Here is a 23,191-nt window from a genome sequence, read left to right on the forward strand (position 1 = left end):
TTACAGACCAGGGGACACTTGTGCTTTTAAATTTGGGTTTTTATCTTGTATTGTTTTTACGTCATGTAGGAGAGTTTTTCAGTCTGTGGCTTCTGATCTGGTTTCATTGTCTCGTGTTTTACATTTGTTTCATGTTCTGTCTGTTTTTCATGTCTTTATGTCTATAGTTGTTGATGTACAGCACTTTGTTCAACTCTGTTGTTTTTAAATGTGCTATAGAAATAAAATGGATTGGATTGGGATTGGATTTGCAGAGTGATACAAAGTAGTGATTCTTCATCTTTTCCCTCCATGAACACAAACACGAGACCCTCCTTGTTTCTCCTGTTCATCCCCTGCAGCATCTTCACATAATTGCACACACTTCCTTGTTTACTCCGTTCCTTTCATTATGGATTATTCTTTTTTTGAATGATTCCTGATGAGTTGACGCAGTTTTGTTTTGCTCACACTCAGTCGGGCTGGATGACAGTAGCCAGGTTGTTGTGCTGGTACTTGTATGCAAATGATGACGAGTTGAAAAGGAAATGCTGAATGGAAGATTTGAATTAAAATGTAGAGAAAAAGTTTGCTTGAGGCTAAAAGTTTTAATGGTGAATTGCAGTGGAGACACATTTGTCAGATATGACATGCAGGAAGTTTGGCATATTCAGTCTGATGAAAGTAAATAGCTGTCGTAAACAACTAAAAAGTGGATTTGGACATATTTTTGCAAAATACCCGAGCAATGTGAGTCTTTCTTTGTTTGTGGAATATGGCTGCAGAAACTGCTTCTTGACATGAATATGTTTTTGACAGTCCGCGGCTAGATGCCTCAAATAAGTCCTGTAATTGTTTGTGACATAAAGATGCTCATTACGGAGCATCGGGGGAAAAAACGGAGAAGCCGAGCCGACTATGTTGCCTTCAAAGTCGCTCAAAACGTTGGTCACAGAGTGGCGGTGGAACAAGCCCCATGTGTTTGTGGTAAGCCTCATGCAGCGGGGTATTAAAGTGCCTCACTCAGGATTAGAGTCTGGAGGGGCTTTACTAACTGAGCTAAACTCCAGATGATGCAGCAAAAATACCTCCAGCGCTGAGCGAGTGATGAGTTCAGGTACAAACACAAGCTACAGGACAAACGGTTTTATAATCCTGCACGTCACCGAGCGCTCCGTCCCAGCTGTATGCGTCACTTTTTAACCTGTTAAACCCCGAGCCTGTTTTTCAGGTTTCAGGCTCGGAAATGACATTCCCAGAACAAATGACCATATCTTCCCTTCTAAAAGGGTTACATTAATAATCTTTTTTCTCAAAGTAATGATAAACCTGTCAGTACGATGTAGAAAAGTCAGATTCAATATAGATGTTTTTTATTTTAAAGAAAATTCAGATTGAACATGGTAAAAAACTGTAAATTATAGTGTCCGTCCAAAAAATATTTTGTATTTATAGTGAAAACTAACCTTGGATGATGGGTTAGTAGACTAAAAGCTTTAGGAATCCAAAGTACGACATATAATAAGTACCCTGTATCAAGATTGATGCAAAACAAGTAATATTTGACATTTTTAGACAGATTTAGCACAAAAAAAACTTTTCTGGGGCCATTTAGGTGGATTTTTTTATATCTCTGGCTCCCCCTGCTGGATTTTGACATGTGACATCTCTTTCTAGAGCCAATGGAATCGAGGGGAACTCCCACATAGTCCTTATTTGGTCATGTGTGTGTATTATACTGCTGCATTGCCAAGACCGGAAGCAGCAGCCACTCTGGTGGCTACCATTAGCAGCTAACTTTTGCTCTGCGATTTTTACATAAAAATGGAATTATGGATTATAAATAATTCAAATTATTGCCCAGAAACTTTATCAACCTATGGATTAACCGATTCAGCCGCGTTTTTTCTCGTTTTAATGCCATTGAACACGTCTTTTGATCAGATTAACAGCTACGGTGAGACGATCTCCCTAGAAGCTACGTAAAGGTACGTGTTGTGATGTCTGTCTTTGCTTCCCCTGTCGCAAATTCGGATCACTCAGTGATGATACTATATACCTAAATAATCTGTGGAACCTCAGTTTTAATCGGAGATCTTGTATGTGCAGCTACGATAAGTAATAATTTAGGGTACTTTTATCTTGAGTTCTGTGCCAATGTCCGTTAGCATTTTTCGCTAAGGGGTCATTTAGATGCTTCTTATGAGACTTGTGTTTTGGTAAGAATGGTTTATATCGTCAATTAGCTGAGATTATTTCCGTTAATCTGGTATAACACATTAATAGGTTCTTAAATATTAAGATCCCCTGAGACACAGTGTCCTGAAAAAAACAAACAGTGGGGCTTAACAGGCCAGGCAGGTCAGGAAATGAAAGGCTCCCTAGTCCCTACAGATTGTGCAAGAAAAGAAAACTCCAACACAAGTGAACAAACATATCTCAAGCATCTCAAGATCATGTCTCAAAAAAACACTGATGAGCAGAGGGAAGGAGTCCTCTCAATATAGCTTTGATATTTTTGAATGTATATAAAAAATATGCACATTACAAATAATCATCGCACATAAAATGCCTGATTAATAAATGATTATATTGGACGAAAGACAAACATGCCTTTAAGCAAGCTGTCTAAAGACTGTTGTGTAAGATATGTTGTGTTGTGTTGTTGTTGGTCTGTCCACTGAAAATGAGATTATCTGTCAGAGGCGAGAGCAGTCTGGCTTTTCCTTTAAATCGCAGGTTATTTTCTGTTGAAACATGATTGTCACCTGCTGGTTACTGAGAGGAATAGGAGTTACTGTGGTGGGTGTGGCATGAAAAAAGTCAGAAGAGAAGATAAATATCTTATGATATGGTTTGTATTTTTATTTTAACTCAGCAAACCCTGAATGTATTTAGTAACTGGAGTAAAAATATCCTCTTGGGTCTATTTATACTCTGTGGCTGTAGGATTAGACTTTGCAAAGTCACAGGAATCACATGCTTCTCTAATTTAATTTACCATGTGTAAATTATTTAACTGTATTCAGAAAGCAGATAAGAAAAAAGCCAGAGGGTCTCTGATGGGCTTTAAAGAGAAAAAGATACATATGTGTGTGAGATGACACACTCTTGGCAGAAAAGATAACTTAATATATTTGGACATACAATGAAGTAACAGGGATTATCAACATTTGCCTCAGACACCAGCAACTGCAGTTTATCAATCTTACATTTGAAGCTTAAAGAAATAATTATGCTAAACATTTCACATGTTTTAAAGTGTGCGTGTGTACTGCAGTGTAGTTTCATTATACTGCTGACCATAAACCAAATCTTTCCCTAAATGGCAACCTATGGGTCCAGAAATCGCCCACAAACTATGGCATGAGTGTATTAAAATACAGTTCCTAGAAGGAGAGAGTTGATCTGCAAAGCCCATGTGCTTGTGATTACAACATGTAGACTAACATCTTATTCCTCCTTAAATCCCAGCAGCAGGTCACAGACACAGACACAAGAAAAACAAAAAAGAACTCGAGAGGCTGATTGCCTCATACCTCAGGTGAAGCCTGTCAGGCACTGTCATGGTTTCTGTCCACTTAGCTGTTTGCTCTGACACGAAGGTTCAACTCTTCACTCTGAGGCCTGACAGGCTGCCAGTTTACAGGCTGTAATAGGATTGGGACTTGTCCATAAGGGTCAATGCAGACACACATAGCATCTATAGTGCTGCATGTGAGTTTCATCACTATCCTGCTATTTTGATCTTGATCTAAAGTTGTATGCTAAAAGCAACAGAAACATGCACTCATACAGGGTGTTGTTGCCAACCGGGCTATTATTTTCATTTAGAATAAGAGGGAAAAAAGTGTTGAAATATGATCATGCATTAATTACTGTCATTTAAGTCCTTTACACGAAGAGGTTGAGTCAAAGCCTAACAGGGTTAATGGTTGTGTAATGGTTGATGGAGACGTGACAGCTTTAACCTGGCAACACTCTGAAGCCAGTAATCCCCAAGCCTCATGTTTACCTACATCACTGATGTCACCATCAAACATCTAAGCATCTGTCACAATTTCATGAGTAGAAACACAGGTATTGCTCTGATATTTCTTTGAACAATAAAATATAAAGATAATTAAATTATTATTAAATTAGATTTTAAATATTGCTATAACTAATACAGAGGGGTTGTCATGTATATTTAATGTTCAATGCCTATTCCTTTTGTTTTGGCTTTCACCACATTTATTTTTCTGCCATTGCTTGTATTGTAATCAGCACTTTTGCTTTGTTTATTTGCAACTCCAACCATATGAGCAACCTGTCATTGGCCTGTCATTTTTACTTAAACCGAATCTTCTCTTGGTCAGTTGGACAAAGATCTTCCCCGCTAAAAAATACTAAACGATTTTGTCATTCCTTTTACATTATATCTCCAGTGTTACAGAATATTCTTTCATTACCTCATTCGATAATGATTTACCTTACCGCCCACAACTTTCTATGTAAACATGTTATAAATATAGGGTACCAAGGAAATAATTGTGAAGTAAGTAGTGACCGTAATAAACACTAAAAAGGTTTTACATTTCAGTTTCATCGACAATAGGAATATTAATATCAATAAGTCAATGACGTATTAGTGTTGCCTTTTAGCCCGAACAAATATGAACATGTTTTTGACTGAGGGAACATTTGCTAATATTGCGATGAAATACAAGTTTTCATTATTGCTCTTATCCCCTTGCAACATGTGATATTTTACATGTAGAGCAGCATTTGGGGGGCTTTTTATTCTCTATTTCTCAATCCAAATATCTTTTTCTTTTTCTTATTAAATGTGGATTTATTGTATTGAGAGCACTAGAGAAAGTTTAAAATCACAGAGTAAAACATCAAACTTCATATAAATTATTGTAATACTTTAATACTTTTTAGGGGATTGTTACACATAAATGTATCTATATGTGAGAGCCTTTTAGTTTTTTAACATTTCCACATAAAACAACATGTCTGTGGTGGTGTGGGAGCTGCTGTACGTTTGTGGGATTTTTTTCTTGCTAAGTTATGTGAGAAAGAATGCTGTATATTTATTTTCTTGGCCCACAGTTTTACATTCAATGGTTGTTTTTCTATTATTGTTTATGGTTCCGTGGTTACAACAGCATGGGTCAATATGACCAATAGAGCTTTATTTTATTTTTATGAATTTGTGAGATAATTGCTTGCAGAGGGAGGACATTTGTATGATTATGATTGAGAGTATATGAAATGTTATTGATGATCAAATATGTTCCTTGCAACAATGCATGGTATTTATAGCCAATTTAATGTATTGAACATCATTGTGACACAACACTTTACATTTATATTAAATGTCTTATTCATATGGCATTAGGAAAACATAGACATTTCTCAGTTGTCTTGCTTTACACTTACTGAATTTAGGAAACCCTTTTGATTATAAAACTATTCTATATATAAAGAAAATGAAAATAGTAATACATCTGTTTTATATTACCCATGGACATGTACTTAAAGATGCTTTAGAAGAAGGTAAAATAATTGTTCATGATAGTAACAAGAAAAAAAAAGTTGTCATTGTCTCTCCAAATGCTATATTCTTAACTCATCACACATTTAGGTAAACAAACTTCCCTGTGCGCATTGAAAATAACAGGATGTCTAGGAGTTGTGTCCCTCCTGTGGTGAATGTAGCAACATGCATCCCATTGGCTGGTCCTTCCCTGGCCTCCTCACTGTATATCTGCAGCCTGCATGTTATCCAGCCTATAGATTTATGTAATGCACAGCAGCACAATGGAAAATGTGTTAAGCAAAACAAGATACAACAAAAAAGGAGTTGTATGTTTCACAAAAGCGGAGGTCAAATGGGTTCAATGTTGACCCTCTCAACCCTCAGATTACCGCCACACCAGAGTGTAGACACACACTTACACCTGTCCCACAGTGACACGTAGTAAAACACCCCGCCACCCCTGCTCATATCAACAGCACCTGGCTGGTTCCCATTGAGTCTCCAATCACATCCCAGAGAAGTTGCACCAGCCTCTGCCGGCTGACAAGTGGCGAGCGTGAGAGACACAGCAGAGGTGAAACGACTCCTAGTACAAAGTCAAACAGCTACAAAGTCTTTTGGACTTTTATTTCTGCCTTCCCGTCAGTCAGATCTTTAGAAACATGCTTATCATTCTGTTTCTCTCCCTCCTGGTGTCGTCTGTCGTTGGCACAGAGAAAGGTAAACTCATTTAAGTAATCAGTTTCTTCTTGGTTTTATTCCAGAGTTTTTCTCACTTCTTACATTATTTGTTCCTCAACATGTTGAAACTCTGTACATTTTTAGATGTTGGGGCAGTCTTTCACCACTTAAACTTGTTAATAAATGTTGTACAATTGTTTAGATCTGGACCTAATAGTTCCTGGAGGAAGAATCAAAATCATTTTAGTGACCCTGTCTCTACCCCATTTTTGTAAAATATAAGGAACAACATAGATTGAAATAAATTGCAGACAAGCATGGTCCCCAGAGATTGAATCCTAACATGTCCTGTAGTACCACCATAAAATATATAAGTATCTTAAAACGTTTGATTGACACAAGATATGTTCTAATGCCCATATTCTCAGACGATGAATCCTTCTAGGTTCCCCGGACTATCCCTTCAGCAGAGATGGCAAAAGTACACACATCCTTTACTCAAGTAGAAGTACAGATACTCAAGTTTAAAAATACTCTGGTAAAAGTGCTGACTAAACTTATTTACTCAAGTAAAAGTAAAAAAGTATGGGCTTCGAAATGTACTTAAGTAAAAAGGACCCTAACTACCAGCTGTTTCATAGAGTAACTGGTAACTGGACCTCACTTTATATTAATAGAACATTACAAATCTTCTATTTCAAATTGTAATTATGTCATTGTTAGCTAATGAATGTTTCAACACTGAACAACAACTATTTAGAACACAAGCAAAGACAAACAAAGTGGGGAAATAAACGCCTACATTGTAGATTCTAGGGTGACTCTATCTCTTCCTCAGAAAGTACAGTAACAAAGTGTAGTACCCCACTACTTCCCAACTCTGCCCTTTACCCCCATCAGAAAAGTCACATTTCTGACATTTCAGATTATTGGATAAAGTTTGCTCATCTGCAAACTGATTTCAAACAGTACTTTGTCTATAGTTTGTGTTAGCAAATGTTAGCTTACTAACATGATCAAATAAAATGTGAAATATTTGTTTACAAAATGCCCGAAATGTAGGAAATCAACGGTAATGTGTGAGGATGTTAGCATGCTGCTGTTAGCATTCAGCCTATAGTGGCTGTACTCTTGCTATATTGTTGAAACAATTACTAGGACCGTACATTTCAAATACGTTAAATAGTGTGTCTCCTGTCTTTCTTTCTCAGACAGTGCCCTGCCCAGACTGAGTGACACCAAAGCTGTCGAGGCGTTCATCGACTCTGCGGAAGTGGTGGTCATCGGGTTCCTGGAGGTCAGACATGATAATTGCACATACAGAAGAATAAAACAGTCTGCTCAAATCAGCTTTCAGACATCTTTGAAGCCCAGAGAGTCTGTTTTATGGCTTTGTTTATTATGCATGCGGAAAACCGGTCATGATGAGACAAATTAGCAGAGAGCTCCAAAAATGCAGCTCTTTGCAGCCTAGTGCTGGTGATGCTGCTGCCACAAATAGATTTGGATGACGAGTAGCCTACTCTTCATGTGGCCACACCTTTGGCATAGCTGATGCTGCGAGGAGCGAGAGTGGCTGCTGTCCCACAGAGGCCAGCCCTTTGGGCAGACTCTGTGTGCGGGGGAAGATCGCCGGCCACTTGACAGGAAAGCCACACGTATCTGAATATCTGAAGGCTTGTGGGATTGGCTCCATTGACCCTCCTGTCAACAAACACAGAGAGAAAGTCCAACAGAGGAGAATATAAGACAGCACATGAGGATAAATCATAGTTGAACCATGATGCTGAAGGTCAAAAGAAACCAAAATATTGGTGCTGTAGCTGTAACTAGGAAAGAACACATATTACAGGCTGCAAAATAATAAAAGGGATAGCCAGAGCTCTGAATGCTGTCTCAAAAATAGACATGATTCACCTCTCTTTGAGTCAGCTCTCTCCTCCTGCAAGTTCTGTTTGTTGTTTCATCTCTGACTTTCTCTATGCTCGCTTCACTTTTTTCAAATTGTATTCGAGGAACAGGATGGTAACAGGAGAATGTTCTTGTATACCTACTGGTGGTCTTTAATGAAAGTAATTTTAAGGAGAAACAATGCATCACAACTCAAATATGGTAGGGATACCATATGTATAATAATAATAATTATCTCATAGCAGGAATCAAAAGCGGTTTGTTAAAAATTGAAAAAAAGTAAAGATGGTCATAACAAATAAAAAGTAATTATACTTGTTTTGTAATTTTAAAGATATAACATTTCTAATGTAACATGTCATGCCCACTTGTTTGGTAAGAATTGCATTGGCCAACATGTGTTAATAAACTATAAATATATACCAATGGAAAACAAATGTTGAATGTTAAAGCATCTTTTTAATGTCCTACAAATGTTAAAAAAAGACAAGAAATTGTATCAAAGTTACTACATAGCAGACGATAATGAAAGAAAAACAGAAATAAACATAGATTAAAGTAAAAGAAGGTAATGAAAAGACGAGATGTAACACTGACTCGGTTCTCTTGTGTCTCAGGGAGAAGAGAGTCACGGCTATCAGGAACTCGTTGCAGCTGCAAAGCGAGTCGACTCTGTGTCATTCGCCATCGTCACTGAGAAAGAGGTGTGGGCGGACTACAGCCTCTCCTCCGGCACCATCACACTTTTCAGAAAGGTATTTATTTAATTGTATTACTTGAGGCATCTTTTCAACAATAAATGATGTCAGTTTAACAATGTTGATGTGTTATGTGATCCAGGCAGATAACCACCAGGAGAACCTTAGCTTTGACGATGCCAAGAAGGTAGAAACTGATGGCCTTGTAAACTTCATCACCATCAACGAGGTCCGATACATCACAGAATACAACCAAGTGGTATAGTCCAACTTTTCTTTCTGTTGCAGTGTGCCTCTGTCTCAAAAACTATTAATTATTTCCTGTAATCTGACCTCTAAAGCTTTAATTCTTTCGTCATGAATTACATTTTAATTTAAGACAAATGCAAAATGAATAAAAGACAAAAAGCAACTTCCCTCTAATCAACCAAAGATATTTTAAATAAGTAAAAGTAGCAATACCATACTTCAGAAATACTACAAGTAACATTCCTGCGTCTATTAAAACTAAGAAGTATTAGCAACAAAATATTTTTAAAGTTTCAAAAGTAAAATTACACCATGAGCAGCAGAAAGTCAGTGTTATTTCATCGTATCTCACTGACCTCTGCTTTATCACTATTCTTGATGAGTCAATGATGTGTCAATGTTTAACCAGCACTTTATTTGTACTTGTTTAAAAAAGGTTGGGTGGTTATTACTCAGCAATGTTCAAGTCAAGTCCTAGGTTTAAATGTGTCAGATAAATGAATAGGCTACATTAATATTACAATGTACAACCAAAATAAATGATTAAAACATATGAATAAATAACAAAACAAAAACTAAATTACTTTATAATTTGTACTTGGCAGACCACATAACAAAGGCCTATGAGCTAACCGGGCTATGAAACAGCAGATCAGGGTTGGTCAGAATATAACGCTGCTGTCTCTCTCCTCAGACTGCGGTGGGTCTGTTTAACTCGGAGGTGAAGGTGCACCTCCTGCTCTTTGCCAACAGGGAGAGTAAAGAATACACTAAGCTGAAGGAGCGACTGGCAGCTCTCGCCCCTCAGTTCACATCCAAGGTGAGGATATTATTGTCACCTGAAAAGTAATGATTTTAAAAATAACAAACTGATCTTATAGACTTAAAGTATAAGTATGATTTTTGCGGTTACTTAAAGGTCTCCTATTGTGCTATTTTTCGTATCAAAACCCCTCTGTTTCAGCCCTGTTTCAAAAGTGCTGATTCTCTGCGTTTGACTTTAGATGAAAATAAGGAGCCACTCCCAACGCCCCTCTGAGAGATATTTGGTTAAAAAGAACACAATGGTGCTCAAAGGAGGAGATTCAGGTGATAAGGTGGGGGGGGGGTTACACAAGCCAAAAAAACGTTATGACATCATAAAGTGTCCAAAATCTGATCAGCTCATTTTCAGACAGGTTTTTATAGAAATGGATCAGGACAAAAAGAGAGAGAATCTTTTTTCCTGAAACTTTCAGAATCTCTTTACACAGAGGGGACACATGGTGATGTATAAAAGACATGAAAAAGTGGATTTTGCATAATAGGTGACCTTTAAGTAATCCTAACCGGGAGAATATAACTTTAATATCATTTATAATGAGCTTTATTAAATTATTACATTTGTGTTCCAGCTATTGTTTGTTCTGATAAATGGAGCAGTGAAGTCCAACTCCCGGTCATTGGGCTACTTCGGCCTCAAGTCTAAGGACCTCCCTCGAGTTGGGTTGTATGACGGTGACTCTGACATGAAGTGGCTCCTGCCTGAGGGGAAAATCACTACGGAGCGAGTGCAGGAGTTCTGCCAGTCCTTCCTACGAGGGGAACTGAAGGTGAGCAGTCAACATGGCTTACCTAAAATGAGTCATTGCTGCTGGTAACATTATAAGACGTTCAGGATTCAAATGTAGCTCAATGTGCTGGGACGACTTGTGATCTTTTAACAATTGAATGCAGAAAAGAGCAACTGAGTTTAGTGATTTAAGGTAGAAAGATGAGACAGAACAGGAGCGCTTGTTCACTTGTCATGTTCGAAGAAGTGGCTGAAAGGTAAGTGATAGTGGTGCTGTAAAGTATAGACACCACACCACAGACAGGAAACCTCACTGCTACACCACACTGAGCTGCAGCTGGGTGTCACACAGTCTGAAGCTCTACAGGCCTTTGACAATCTTAGCTTTCTGGTATTTCCTGAAGTAAAGGCCTTGAAAACATCCTCTTGACAAAAAACACATGTTGACATTGATCACATTTTTTCCACTCTCATACCTTTTAGACACAGTCAGCATATCATTCATTTATTATTACTAACTTTGTGTAGGGTAAAAGTATTGTGAATTATATAATCATTGTTTTGGAGTCAATTATTATACCATATCATATCTCAGTATTTGCGGACTTGCACTATGGTTTTAAAGAAGAGAAACAATTATAACAAAAAAACCTGAGAAAATATTATAAAACATACAATTAAAATGATCTGCTTTTAATGTAAACATATGTATTATGTTTACTACATGCTACAAGACAATACATGAAAAGAACAGCAACATGGCTTAAAGAGCCTGCAGAAGAAGTGCTGCGCTCTCTTCTTGGATACAGGAAGTTGAACAGTGGGACAAAACAGTCTACAAATATGTTCCACAGTTATTGAACATTATAGTGAGGGCAAATGCTTAATCGTCCCAAAATCTGTGAAAAGGTGGCATTTTTGTCATCATCTTTACTAAAATAAGTGCCTTGTGGCTGGAACATTAAAATCAATGTGCTGGTCAAGTAACATGTGACTAGACGGAGGAAATGTCAGTTAAGAACTAAAAGTTGCCACTGACTGACCATCTATTGGTCCATGTGTGTGTCACTAGTTCCACATTTATCTCTCTCTAAAGTCGTACTCCATCTTTATCTTTCTGTTCTAAAAGTCTCTGTTCAGTCTGATTGGCCTTAGCACGGACATCTTTTCCAACAGGATCTGCATGCACATCTGTTTCTTTAGTATGTGTGTTTTATTTGTCACATTTTGTTGTGTTGTGGGCATTTGTGTGTCTAGTGATGCCATGTGTGATTATCAGGTATATGGTCAGTATCAAAGTATCAAAATAAAACTGTCAGCTTACAAAGCCTTCTTTCTTTAGACTTTTGTGTTTTCCCATTACTCTTTCTTGTTAAAGCATTGAATGTTATATTCTACTGACAATTCCTGACAGATAAAAGTCAAGCAGAGTCAAAAATAAATGAAATAAAATAAATGAAACAATTTCTTAAAAAGCAGCAAAATGGTTAGCATAGAAGAAGCTAATTCCCTAAGGAAAGCATTTCTGTGAGCATTCTTCCAGACAAATTCACTCATGTCTATGAAACGCTACATAAGTGCACGTATGTTGAACATATTTATCCTCTCAGCTGTATTTAACTTACGACATTTTCTTTTTCAGGAGGTGCCGCAGGCAGGAGTAGAACCCAAAACAGAGCTATAGGACGAATGCAAAATGTATTAAAAAAAATCTAAATGGAAAAAGCATCTGATGTGAATTCTTTCTTTTATGAAAACAGTGTGGCTGTGTCAGACGGTCAAGCCCTGCAATTGTTCCCTCCAACACAAAAGAAACTATGCAAAATGAGCATTTGCAAGTGTGCATGTGTGTCCTTCCTTATTTACCTCGTGTTATGTTTATGTGAGTGAGCCCGCCTGCGGTAGGGTAAGCGGACCACAGGTCACTGGCCACAAGTCGCAGAGATCTGGCGGAGTGAGTTAGTCTGTCCACAAGTTATTGTCAACCCCACAAGAAAAACGACCTCAGAGAGACTGACACAGAGCAGACTGGGAAGATATTGATCCTGGACAGTGTGTAAATAAACTGAAAAACATAATATCTGCATGACTAACTTACATAAGATCAAGGCATCAAACTCACAATTAAGATTGAACTCAGATGAATATCGGTTTCTAAATATGGATAAAGAGAGTTTTTAGCAATAAAGGCTCTATAAAAGAACAGCAGATGGTCTACATCATGGGTGAAAATGTCTGGCTTTGACCCAGAGATATTCTCCCAAGCAACAAGGGAATTTCAAGGCCCAGTCTGGGATCGGTGTAATTAGTGGTGTTGTATTGCCTGGCCAATGCTTCCGGCGGATTTTGGTAAGCCTGGAAAGAGGAAATATAGCGTGTATTGCCTGCCATCCGGGTTTGTTTACAGCTGCAATCGAGACACTCCACAGATGAGACATGCTACATAATAAAATGTGATAGGGTCAGTGAGATGGCTTTATACCACCAACAAGCAAACTGTGAGATGCACAAATAGTCAGCCCCATAACAACTGACCGGAAATAATATTACAATATATTTTTAATGTCAGGTATTTAAATGTGATATTTATGTAAACTTAATTGTTGCATGATGATGCATGATGATCAGAGTTGATCATAAACCAGAGATTTTTGATATACATTTTTAATGTTTGTGTGAGAACTTAACATGACATTTAGTTTTAAGAAGTGACGAACGAGAGTTAAGTTGACATTGTTCTGTGTTTACATATACAGTCAAATGTAGTAAAATCAGTGGAAGCATTTGGGGATTTTGTGTTCCAAGAACACACAATGTGAGCAATTATTGTCAAAGTTAAGATTAGTTTAACATTTTTCTTATTTTTTTTAAATCTCTTTTTAAACTGATTCTCCCTTAATTTAAACTAAACACAAACGTCTGCAAAACAGATTTAATTCTGAAGATGTCTGGGCCCTGTTTGTAAACTAAGCAGTCCCAAATAAACCTAATAAATCTTCGTTCAAGGCAAAAATAAATAATTGAAGGTCCAATGTCCCTCATCACCTCTGTCTAATATCATAAATAACTAAGAATGCTGTAGATATTTACTTCTTTCCATAAGTTTACAACTTCTAACTCTCTCTTTATCGTCTTATATTCCTGCATATTTCTCTTAAATCCTACCTTGCTTGGGGCACACAAACACCTTACTACATCAAAAATGGGAAGAGAAATATGATAGATCTGGCAGACAACAATTTCTTAAGATTATCTTATTCAGGGCATAATATCAAAACATGCCAAATGAAAGGTTTTTTCTGCACTATTGAACAAATTAGGTGGTTTAAAAACAATTACCATACTTGTATTTATTTATTTTTTAATTACACAGAAATGTAAGCAAGATTTGTTTTGCTCAGCACTTGTACAAAAATCGAATGAAATGTTGGGTATGAATATCTGCAAAAGTTCAAATCTACGTATGTACGATAGCAAAACTCAATGCAACCTTTTACCTTGATTACATTTTTTGAGAGATAGTTTAGGCAAATGCATCTCTTTTTCTCCGATATCTGATCCAGTGAATTTGGCCAGTATCGGACCGGTGGTCATACATTCTTTATTACGGATATGAGTGGTCTTCAAAGGTCTTAAAGACATATCATGCTATTTTTAGGCATATATTATGGGTCTCAGATATATGAAAATATATAAAAACATGTCTATGATATGTATTGCTCAGAATACCAAACAGATCATGCATTTTAGACATCCCTCTATTTCAGCCCTGTTAGAGAATGGCTGATCTGGGTCCTTCTACCGGCAGATACAGCTAAATGCTGCCGTGATTCAATTCCATATCATGTTCCAAACCACATCAAGGATTATTTATGAAACAGTATGGAGCCCAAATGCTTTTTCTCTTGCGGGTTTACCACAAGGTGAGTTCCTTTTTTTATTTCCTGCTTTTTTACACATGCTCTCTCCAGTACAGGTTAGCTCTGAGTGTTAGCGATGCTTGCTAATGTAAACTGAGGGTGGTTCAAGGATGCTACGTCATCGAGACCCGCCGAAGGACTGTTCCAATGTCCAGGATGCTTGAAATTCTACAGAGGCCGGCGTCCTTCGTTGCGGGAAATGTTGAGGCTGCTCATGTGTATCCTCCGCAGTCTTAAAATCCCCACAATGCTTGGCGCACGGACCAATTTCCAAAATCTTTGGCGGAAATCGCGTTCCATTTAAGGCGAGGCCTCGCATAAGACGCACACCTGCACTAGTGTTAGCCTGTTCCACCATTCTTCATTTTCCGAGGCTAGGAAGGATTTTTGCCTCGCTTCTGAAGGACCTGACTCGGAGGGACATGACCAAGGAAGCGTCCTCAACATTGAGAAACAGTCGGCCATTTCTTTCTGACAGCAACGTTTTTGATAGGGCTGTGGGTGTATAGCCAGCCCATATTTCCGATATTACGTCATATCGGACGCAAATCTGGATCAGCTCCGTTGTACCCCCGTTTTTAGAGATTTGGGTAAGGAGGAAAAGAGAGAGGGTTTGGTTTTCTGACACTTTGTGAGTTCCCTGGCACACCGGGGACACATATTTATATATAAAAGACATCTAAAAGTGCATTTTGCATTTCAACTGTCCATCATGTTCACCTGTGCACCTCAGTTTTCCAGTTTACCCTGGACAAACAGGAACTGTGTAAACCCAGAACAAGAATAAGATAAAGCTGCCATCTTTTATTGTCCATATCAAATGATTTCAAAGCCAAGGGAACAACACAAATGCAGAAATGCACCAGATTAACAGTATTTCCTGTCTATTCAGGGATGCTTTGGCAGTTGTTTTCTCCGACTGCCTCTCTCCCACAAAAATGGACACTGGAGCAGACATTGAAATTACACAGCACAAGGTCCAAGATAAATCCAAGACACCAGGAATAACACTGACACGAAGGACACCAGGGTCACCCTGCAGCAGCACTGAAGTTCTCACTGAATGACAAATGGAGCTGTTTGGGGGCCCTCTGAGATATATATACACATGAAGTGATATGTGTGCAAACACTTTGGGTTATCTAGACAGTATTTAAGTTGCAATAGGGTTTATAGGACCAAGCTGCAAACTCCAAATGCCAACTTGTCTTGAACCGCAGCAGAAGGCACACTTAAACGGTATGGCACAACAGAAAGCTGCATCCAAAGCCGCATGCATAGAGCTGCATCCAACACATGGGGGCTGCTTATATTTATATCCGCTGAAATACATCAAGTGGGGCTTTGTATTGGGCCACGCGTTGGTAAGCCATGGCCGTGCCTGAATCTGGCCAGGAGTTGCTCCGAGATGGTTCTGTATATAGCGACTAACTGCGGTTCTGGTGGATCTCTGCAACACTGTAATCAAGCTCTGTCGCATAATGAGGCTCACTGCTGTTCCATGTCACTCGATTAGTAGCTTGTGGTCAGCTCGGGCTATAGTTTGGGGTTTGTGGGGGTGGCCGATCACATCTGGGGCAAAGAGCGAAGCAACATAACAGCACTGGCAGAACTGGCAAAGTTCATGTTAACAGTCAAACCTCCAACAGTCTCTCCCTGATTAAAATCCCATTTACATTTGAAGGGTATTTTTCAGAGATTTTTCAGAAATCAGTAACACCACTGGTTTGGAGTTTCATATTTGTATGAAACTTGTGTTGTACTATTTGTACTCCAGTGGTGAGGGGTGAGGATTGAAAGATGATATACAAGTTTTGTTAACATATATATGAAAAAGAGTTGGTTTGACAGGGAAACAATGGCATTTTTGTTGGAAGAAATATGACAAAAAGTAATTTTTGGATAACCCAAGAGCCAGAGAGAGAAACTGTGTAAATTCAGTAATATAAGTTGTCATTTACATTGGGTTCAAAAGAGTGAATTGGAATTAAAAGGTAGAAATATATATCAAATATAGAGTGTGTATTTCAATGTGAATCATCGGGAAAGGGAATCCCCTAAAGAATTTTTTTTTCCCACAGGTCTTTTCTCATGTTTTCCCTTGTTTTGCCTTGATTTGTCTCTAATTTAATGTAAAGGAAACATGCATACAGTACAGTAGATATAGGTCAACACACTGCATATGCTCCGTACATACAGATGACTGCCAGGAATTTTTGTGGCTGTGTAAGTCTGTGTGCGGGTGAAGGAGTTTTTTAACCAAGTGCCAGGGATGCGTGGGTGTTACGGGAGCTTTTACTGTATGAGAAGTGGAAGCGGAAATGTTGACACTTGACTCCCCAGCCAATCAGAAGGTCATCTCTGGCTTGACTAAAGGAGGTGGACTACAGTATATATTGACCTGGAATTGGGCGAAAGAAACAGCAAGCCATCGAAGGAAGGTTGAGAAAAGCAGGCAACCAATAAATCAGCGTGTCTACAGCGTGAAACTAACTTCAAGGCATCATGAAGACTCTGACTCTCCTCTCCATCTGTGCTGTTCTGTCTGTGTGCTGGTCCATGGGAGGTAAGGCTGACTCCTCTCATCATTGCTGTGATTCCTGTTGTTTTTGTTTTATGAAATAATGTAAGCCTATACAGAGTGTGTATCAAGTGTTATTTCTGTGCTCCACAGCTGTTGAACCTGAGGTTGTCTTGGACCCTGTAGACGACACAGCTGTTGAACCTGAGGTTGTCGAGGACCCTGTAGACGACATAGTTGCTGAAGCTGTACCTGCTGACGAAGCTGTTGACCCCACGGCTGCTGCTGCTCCAGACTCTTCCTCCTCCTCCGAGTCTGATTCTTTCTCTGCATCTGACTCCAACTCTAACTCGTCCTCCTCCTCCTCCTCCTCCTCTGAATCTTCTGAATCATCCTCTGAGTCCTCTGAGTCTGACTCCTCAGCATCCAACTCTTCTGCCTCCGATTCTTCTTCTTCTTCTTCCTCCTCATCTTCCTCAGAGTCAGCCAGTACTGAGGGTAGGCAACGTTTTTGGAAATAATCTTTGCATGGTTTAAAATGACTTAAAGTGTGTCTGTATTACAAGGAAATTCAAGAAGGTTTGAGCTTGTAAGGTTTGTCCCTACAGCGCCCGAGGTGGTCATGACAAGAGACCTGGCTGCTGTTCTCCTGAGGAGAAGAAGAGCCGCCCCAGCAGGAGACCTCTCCCCTCTGCAGCTCGAGAGGTACAGTTATTTACTCTATGTGGAAATGACTGACTTACTATGCAACAATATACTCTGTACGGGGATTATTTCGCTTTTTTTTTCTGTTTTATTGTGTTACACTTATGGTGGAGCCTGTGACCTAAGATGTTCATCGTCATAACTACACCGTAGCTATGTACGTATGACTAATAAAAGCCTTGAACTTGGAAATGTACTTTAATTAAATTGTCCGGTAGTCAACATAAATCATTTGTGGACACTCCTAACAAAAGTTAAATAATCATTGTAGTTTTTATCTAGTGTAAAAAAAAGCTCTGATTTAAAATAAGGAATCTAAGTACTTATAATAGACATAAGTACATTTTACAGCACTTTGAATGTTTTTCTCCCCTCTGCCGTACAGTCTTTGGGAGGTTTGTGAGCTGCACGACGGCTGTGACGAGATGGCTGAAACCGCAGGCATCGTCGCCGCATACGTCGCCTACTACGGACCCGTCCCCTTCTAAGATTAAGATTCCTCTTTATCAACATAAGAACTGTTTTTCTCTGTCGTTTTGTAATATAATGATGCAACTTCCCTGAAACAGGACTAGACAATCAAGGAAAAAAAGTGTTTGGCCCATGTAATGATGCTCAACTGAGATTTTTTTTTTTGGCATAAATCCTTGCAAATGTGACCAGCTTTTATGGTCCAGTGATGAGGCCTCTTCCAGGCTTCAGAGAGGCACATGGAGACTGAGCCTGTGGAGTAACCCTCACAAGATATTATAATTAATATATGTTGTATAATGCAACAAATGGTGCTTCCAATGCAGATGTATTGTATGTAAATGTATGACGTTGTTTTTTCCTGCTTTAGTCTTATTTAAACTAGAAGCAGTAGTTTTGTAAGTAGTAGATGGAGTATTGAAGTAGTGTAGTTTAAGTGATAGTTGATAGTGGTAGTGTACAGTGTGTGTAAAATGCACATCAGTTGTTTGTAATGACTGTAACCAAAAATTGCCTCTGGGTTTCAAAATAATACATTATTTTGTTTTGTCGAATTGTTGTTCTGTCCTCAATGATCAAAATGTTATGAGCTGGTAAAATAAATCACATTATATGTTTAAACATGCAGAACTGGATGATAACTCCTGGGTTCCTCTCTACAAATAACACATTTCAGATACAAGTAGTCAAGTTATCCATTGTTAATTTAAAAATATTAATTTTAGCTGCTTTAATTGTGGCTAACATGTATTTTGTACTCAATTGGTGTTCATAAATAAACATGCTCAAATTTCATCAGCATCCCTACTTCTTCTCATATTTGCCACTAGATGACAGTGTTGGTCAGTCAAAAAGATTTGAGCAATTAGCTTTTAGTCCAAAGTCAGGACTTGGTGTTGTATTTGTTGAAATACATAACAACTTTCTGACAGAATATAATATAACATTATCACATTGCACTCCCAAATGAAATGAAGTGTAAGAAAATATCATATATTTACTTATGTTATGAATTGCCCCATTTTTAACCTAAATTATCATTTTAAAAATCATAGATCTTGTCTAAAACATCCATGGGAACTACGAAAAAAAACCTTTTATGAACAAAGGTTGGTAAAACATGAGTCTGAATAAACCTCTCCCAGGACAGATAGGTCATTAATATGCAGTATGTTACTATTTTTTATACTAATGCATCAGTTCCTTAGCAGCATTACGTTTTTGTAGGTAGATTACATTCTTTATAAAGTAAGATTCTTTGGTTTAGTGGTCACAATGTACATTTGAGGGGTTAGTTGAGGGATACAATTGATAAAGTTCTGCCACACCAAAACATTTGTTGAATTATTCAAGTAAAGTAAAATATATCAAATTTGATGTACTTATGTACATTTGATAGTTTCACATCGTCACAAGATCCACCATCATGTGCCAGGTTGGAAAGTTACAATAGCTGCAGTTATGGAATACAAGTGGCTGTCAGCAGCATTCATTAAAAAGCGTTGTAGCTCAAATGTAATTGACAATATTGTCGAAAAGGTGGTATATATTGTAAAGTAAAATGTGCTTTGATAAAAAACTTGTGGATTACATTGAGTGTATATTAACTTCAGTCAGTTTACCATGTAGTGTCTCGTGGTTGTATGTGCCTTTGGCACAGTTGTGCACCCTCAATATTGGCATATTGATTATCCATGTCATATTGTTGTAACGACTGAATGAACACAAGTGGAGGACTCAATAGCAAGACTCAGAGACAGAGGATTAGGATGCAAAAAAGGTCTTTATATCCAAGGTTCGGTACACGGGAGATCAGTAAGGCTAACAAAACAGATGAGGAGTAGACAGGGACCGGGTCAGGACACGAAGCTGGGTCAGGTACACGTGGAATCAGATACTAAGAAAAACACTGCTGGAACGCTAGGAATAAACTAAGACGAACTGGCACTGAAGGGAATGTGGATGCACACTAAGTAGGCAGAGGGAGAGATGATAATGGGGCACAGGTGAGGCTAATTAGGGATGGGAAGCAGGTGGAGTTCAATCAAGGGCAGGAAAGCTGAGACTGAAATGAGAGAAACCACAATGAAACCAGTGGACTCACTTTAACCGGTTTGATGCGTGACACATGAAATGTAGGATAGGCCCTCAAGGATCGAGGTAGTCGAAGCCGCACTGCCACAGGATTGATGACCTTGGATACCGGGAAGGGACCCACAAAACAAGGAGCCAGTTTGCGAGACTCCACTCGAAGGGGCAGGTCTCGAGTAGAGAGCCACACACTTTGTCCAGGTTGGTAGGCAGGAGCAGAGATACGTCGGCGATCGGCCATCCTTTTATAACGGGCTGAACTCCGTAGTAACACCTGGCGGGCCCGGCTCCAGGTGCGATGACATCGGCGAATGAGGGCATGGGCAGATGGAACATTGACCTCCTTCTCCAGGTCGGGGAACAACGGCGGTTGGTATCCATAGGCACACTGAAAAGGTGAGAGACCAGTAGCAGAACTAGGCAAAGTGTTGTGTGCGTACTCCACCCAAATAAGATGCGTGCTCCACGTGGCAGGGTTCTGAGACACCAGGCAGCGTAGACAGGTCTCAAGCTCCTGATTCAGCCGCTCCGTCTGGCCGTTAGACTGCGGATGATATCCAGAAGAGAGGCTGACTGTGGCACCGATGAGTGAGCAGAAAGCCTTCCAAAACTGTGAGGTAAACTGTGGGCCCCGGTCTGACACAACATCCCTAGGGAAACCATGGAGACGGAAAACATGGAACAACACTGCCTCTGCTGTCTCTCTGGCAGATGGAAATTTAGGCAGCGGGAGAAAGTGGACCATCTTCGAAGATCTATCCACAATTGTCAAAATAGTGGTGTTACCTTGAGACGGCGGCAACCCTGTGACGAAGTCCAACGAGATGTCAGACCAGGGGCGATGTGGCACTGGAAGCGGGCGCAGAAGACCAGAAGGGGGCTGACGGGAAGTCTTGTTCCGGGCACAGACTGAACAGGCTGCCACGTAGTCCTCGACCGACCACTCCATGGAGGGCCACCAGAACCGCTGCTTAATGAAGAACATGGTGCGGCGAACGCCAGGATGGCAGGAGAAGAGGGAAGTATGTGCCCAGTGGATGACCTGAGAGAGAAGGGGGTCAGGAATAAACAACCGGTTCTGTGGGCAACCGAAGGGAACCAAAACATTAGCACTCGCCTGCATGACCCTCTCCTCAATGTCCCATGTGACTGCCCCCACTACACAAGAGGGAGGAATGATTAGCGAGGGAGTGCCAGGAGCTGGATCGTAATCAAACAGGCGGGATAGAGCATCAGCTTTAGCGTTCTTAGAACCGGGACGGTATGACAGAGTGAAGTTGAATCGGGTAAAGAATAGGGCCCACCTGGCTTGTCTAGAGTTGAGGAATTTTGCAGATCTGATGTACTGAAGGTTCTTATGATCGGTCCAGACTAGGAAAGGGTGCTTGGCTCCCTCCAGCCAGTGGCGCCACTCCTCCAAAGCCACCTTAATGTCCAAGAGCTCCCTGTTACCCATATCACATCAATAAGGACAGAGGGTGTCGTATTGTCATACTGATATTCTGTACAAACTGTGAAGTCCACTGAGACAAATGTAACATTTGTGATATTGGGCTATATAAATAAACATTGATTGATTGATTCATTGATCATAGTTTCTCTCGGCTGGGGAGAGTTTGTGAGACAGGAAAGCACAGAGGTGGAGCTTGTTGTCTCTCTTCGATCTTTGAGAGATGGCTGCCCCAAGATGTAGGCCACTCAGTGACTGCACTGACCTTTGATGGGTCCATCTGAATGCTGTTCTCCGATATGACAAATCCCAGGTAAAAGACGGGGGATGTGGAACTCGCACTTCTCTGCCTTCACAAATAGTAGATTTTCCAAGAGAGGCTGCAACACCTAGCGGACACGTTTAATGTGGGTCGTCTCATCCGGAGAAAAGATGAGAATGTCGTTGAGGTAGACAAAAACAAACTGGTTGAGCATGTCATGGAGAACATCATTAACCAGAGCCTGGAAAACAGCTGGAGCATTGGTTAACCCAAATGGCATTACGAGGTATTCTTAATGACCACAAGGGGTGTTGAAAGCAGTCTTCCATTCATCCCCCTCCCTTATCCTTACCAAATGATATGCATTTCGAAGATCAAGTTTAGTAAAGATCTTTGCATCCTGTAATAGTTCAAATGCCGAAGAGATAAGAGGAAGGGGGTACCTGTCCTTTATGGTGATGTCATGTATCCCTCTGTAGTCAACATATGGATGAAGAGTCTTATCCTTCTTGTCAACGAAGAAGAAGCCTGCTCCAGCCGGAGAGGAGGGAGGCCAAATTATCCCGGCAGCAAGGGAGGGGTCAATGTATCTTTCATTGTTTCCCTCTCGGGCCTGACAGGGAGTATAGATGTCCCTTAGAGGGAGAGGTCCCAGGGAACAAGTCAATGGAACAGTCATAGAGTCGATGGGTGGGCAGGGTGGAAGCACAAGTCTTATTGAAAACCACTTTCAGGTCCAGGTAACAGGTGGGCACCCTGCTAAGATCCGGAAAATCAGAGTCTGCTGCAGCTTGGAGAGTGGTAGAGACAGCAGTAGTCAGGGCAACAGTCACATGGGTGGAGGGCAGAGGTCTCTCTGGAGCCGGGGCAGAAGGGAAACATGTGGCCAAACAATCCTTATGCCAACCCAAAACTCTCCCGGTGGACCAGTCCATGTGGGGATTGTGTTTTACCAGCCATGGGTAGCCCAAAATAAGAGGGTGTGAAGGGGAGTTAAAAAGACGAAAACCCAGGGATTCAGTGTGGCCGTTAGCGCCATCGCTGTCCGGCACGGTTTGTTTTGAGTCACCCCGCGGCAGCAGCTTCTTGAGTTCCTCAGTTAGCATTACCTTGTCCGGGTGGTGACGTTGTAGGTGGGTTCGTAGGTTAGTGGTATTTCCAGAGTATTTCATGT

General features: G+C 39.9%; 2 protein-coding genes across 3 annotated transcripts; both read left to right on the forward strand.

Moving 5' to 3' along the window:
- Positions 1–1,743: 1,743 nt before the first annotated feature.
- erp27 (endoplasmic reticulum protein 27) lies at positions 1,744–12,330 on the forward strand. 2 transcript variants are annotated; one of them, XR_800731.1, is made up of 7 exons: positions 1,744–1,967; positions 7,399–7,484; positions 8,716–8,853; positions 8,939–9,055; positions 9,740–9,865; positions 10,440–10,637; positions 12,240–12,330. XR_800731.1 is itself a non-coding variant. In XM_010796678.1 (7 exons), exons 1-7 carry the CDS (start codon positions 6,169–6,171, stop codon positions 12,279–12,281), a joined length of 765 nt encoding a protein of 254 aa, XP_010794980.1. In that variant the 5' UTR covers positions 6,111–6,168; the 3' UTR covers positions 12,282–12,319. The 2 variants fall into 2 exon arrangements, 1 of the variants encoding a protein (XP_010794980.1); XM_010796678.1 differs by lacking the exon at positions 1,744–1,967 and adding an exon at positions 6,111–6,226 and having other exon boundaries at positions 12,240–12,319.
- A 4,692-nt stretch (positions 12,331–17,022) lies between these two features.
- On the forward strand, positions 17,023–18,275 carry bglapl (bone gamma-carboxyglutamate (gla) protein, like). Its single transcript, XM_010796692.1, has 4 exons — positions 17,023–17,083; positions 17,234–17,536; positions 17,647–17,743; positions 18,129–18,275. Exons 1-4 carry the CDS (start codon positions 17,023–17,025, stop codon positions 18,229–18,231), a joined length of 564 nt encoding a protein of 187 aa, XP_010794994.1. The 3' UTR covers positions 18,232–18,275.
- The last annotated feature ends 4,916 nt before the right edge of the window (positions 18,276–23,191 follow it).

The sequence above is a fragment of the Notothenia coriiceps genome, unplaced genomic scaffold (assembly GCF_000735185.1).
Source record: "Notothenia coriiceps isolate Sejong01 unplaced genomic scaffold, NC01 NC01_scaffold00002381, whole genome shotgun sequence".
Taxonomy (NCBI): domain Eukaryota; kingdom Metazoa; phylum Chordata; class Actinopteri; order Perciformes; family Nototheniidae; genus Notothenia; species Notothenia coriiceps.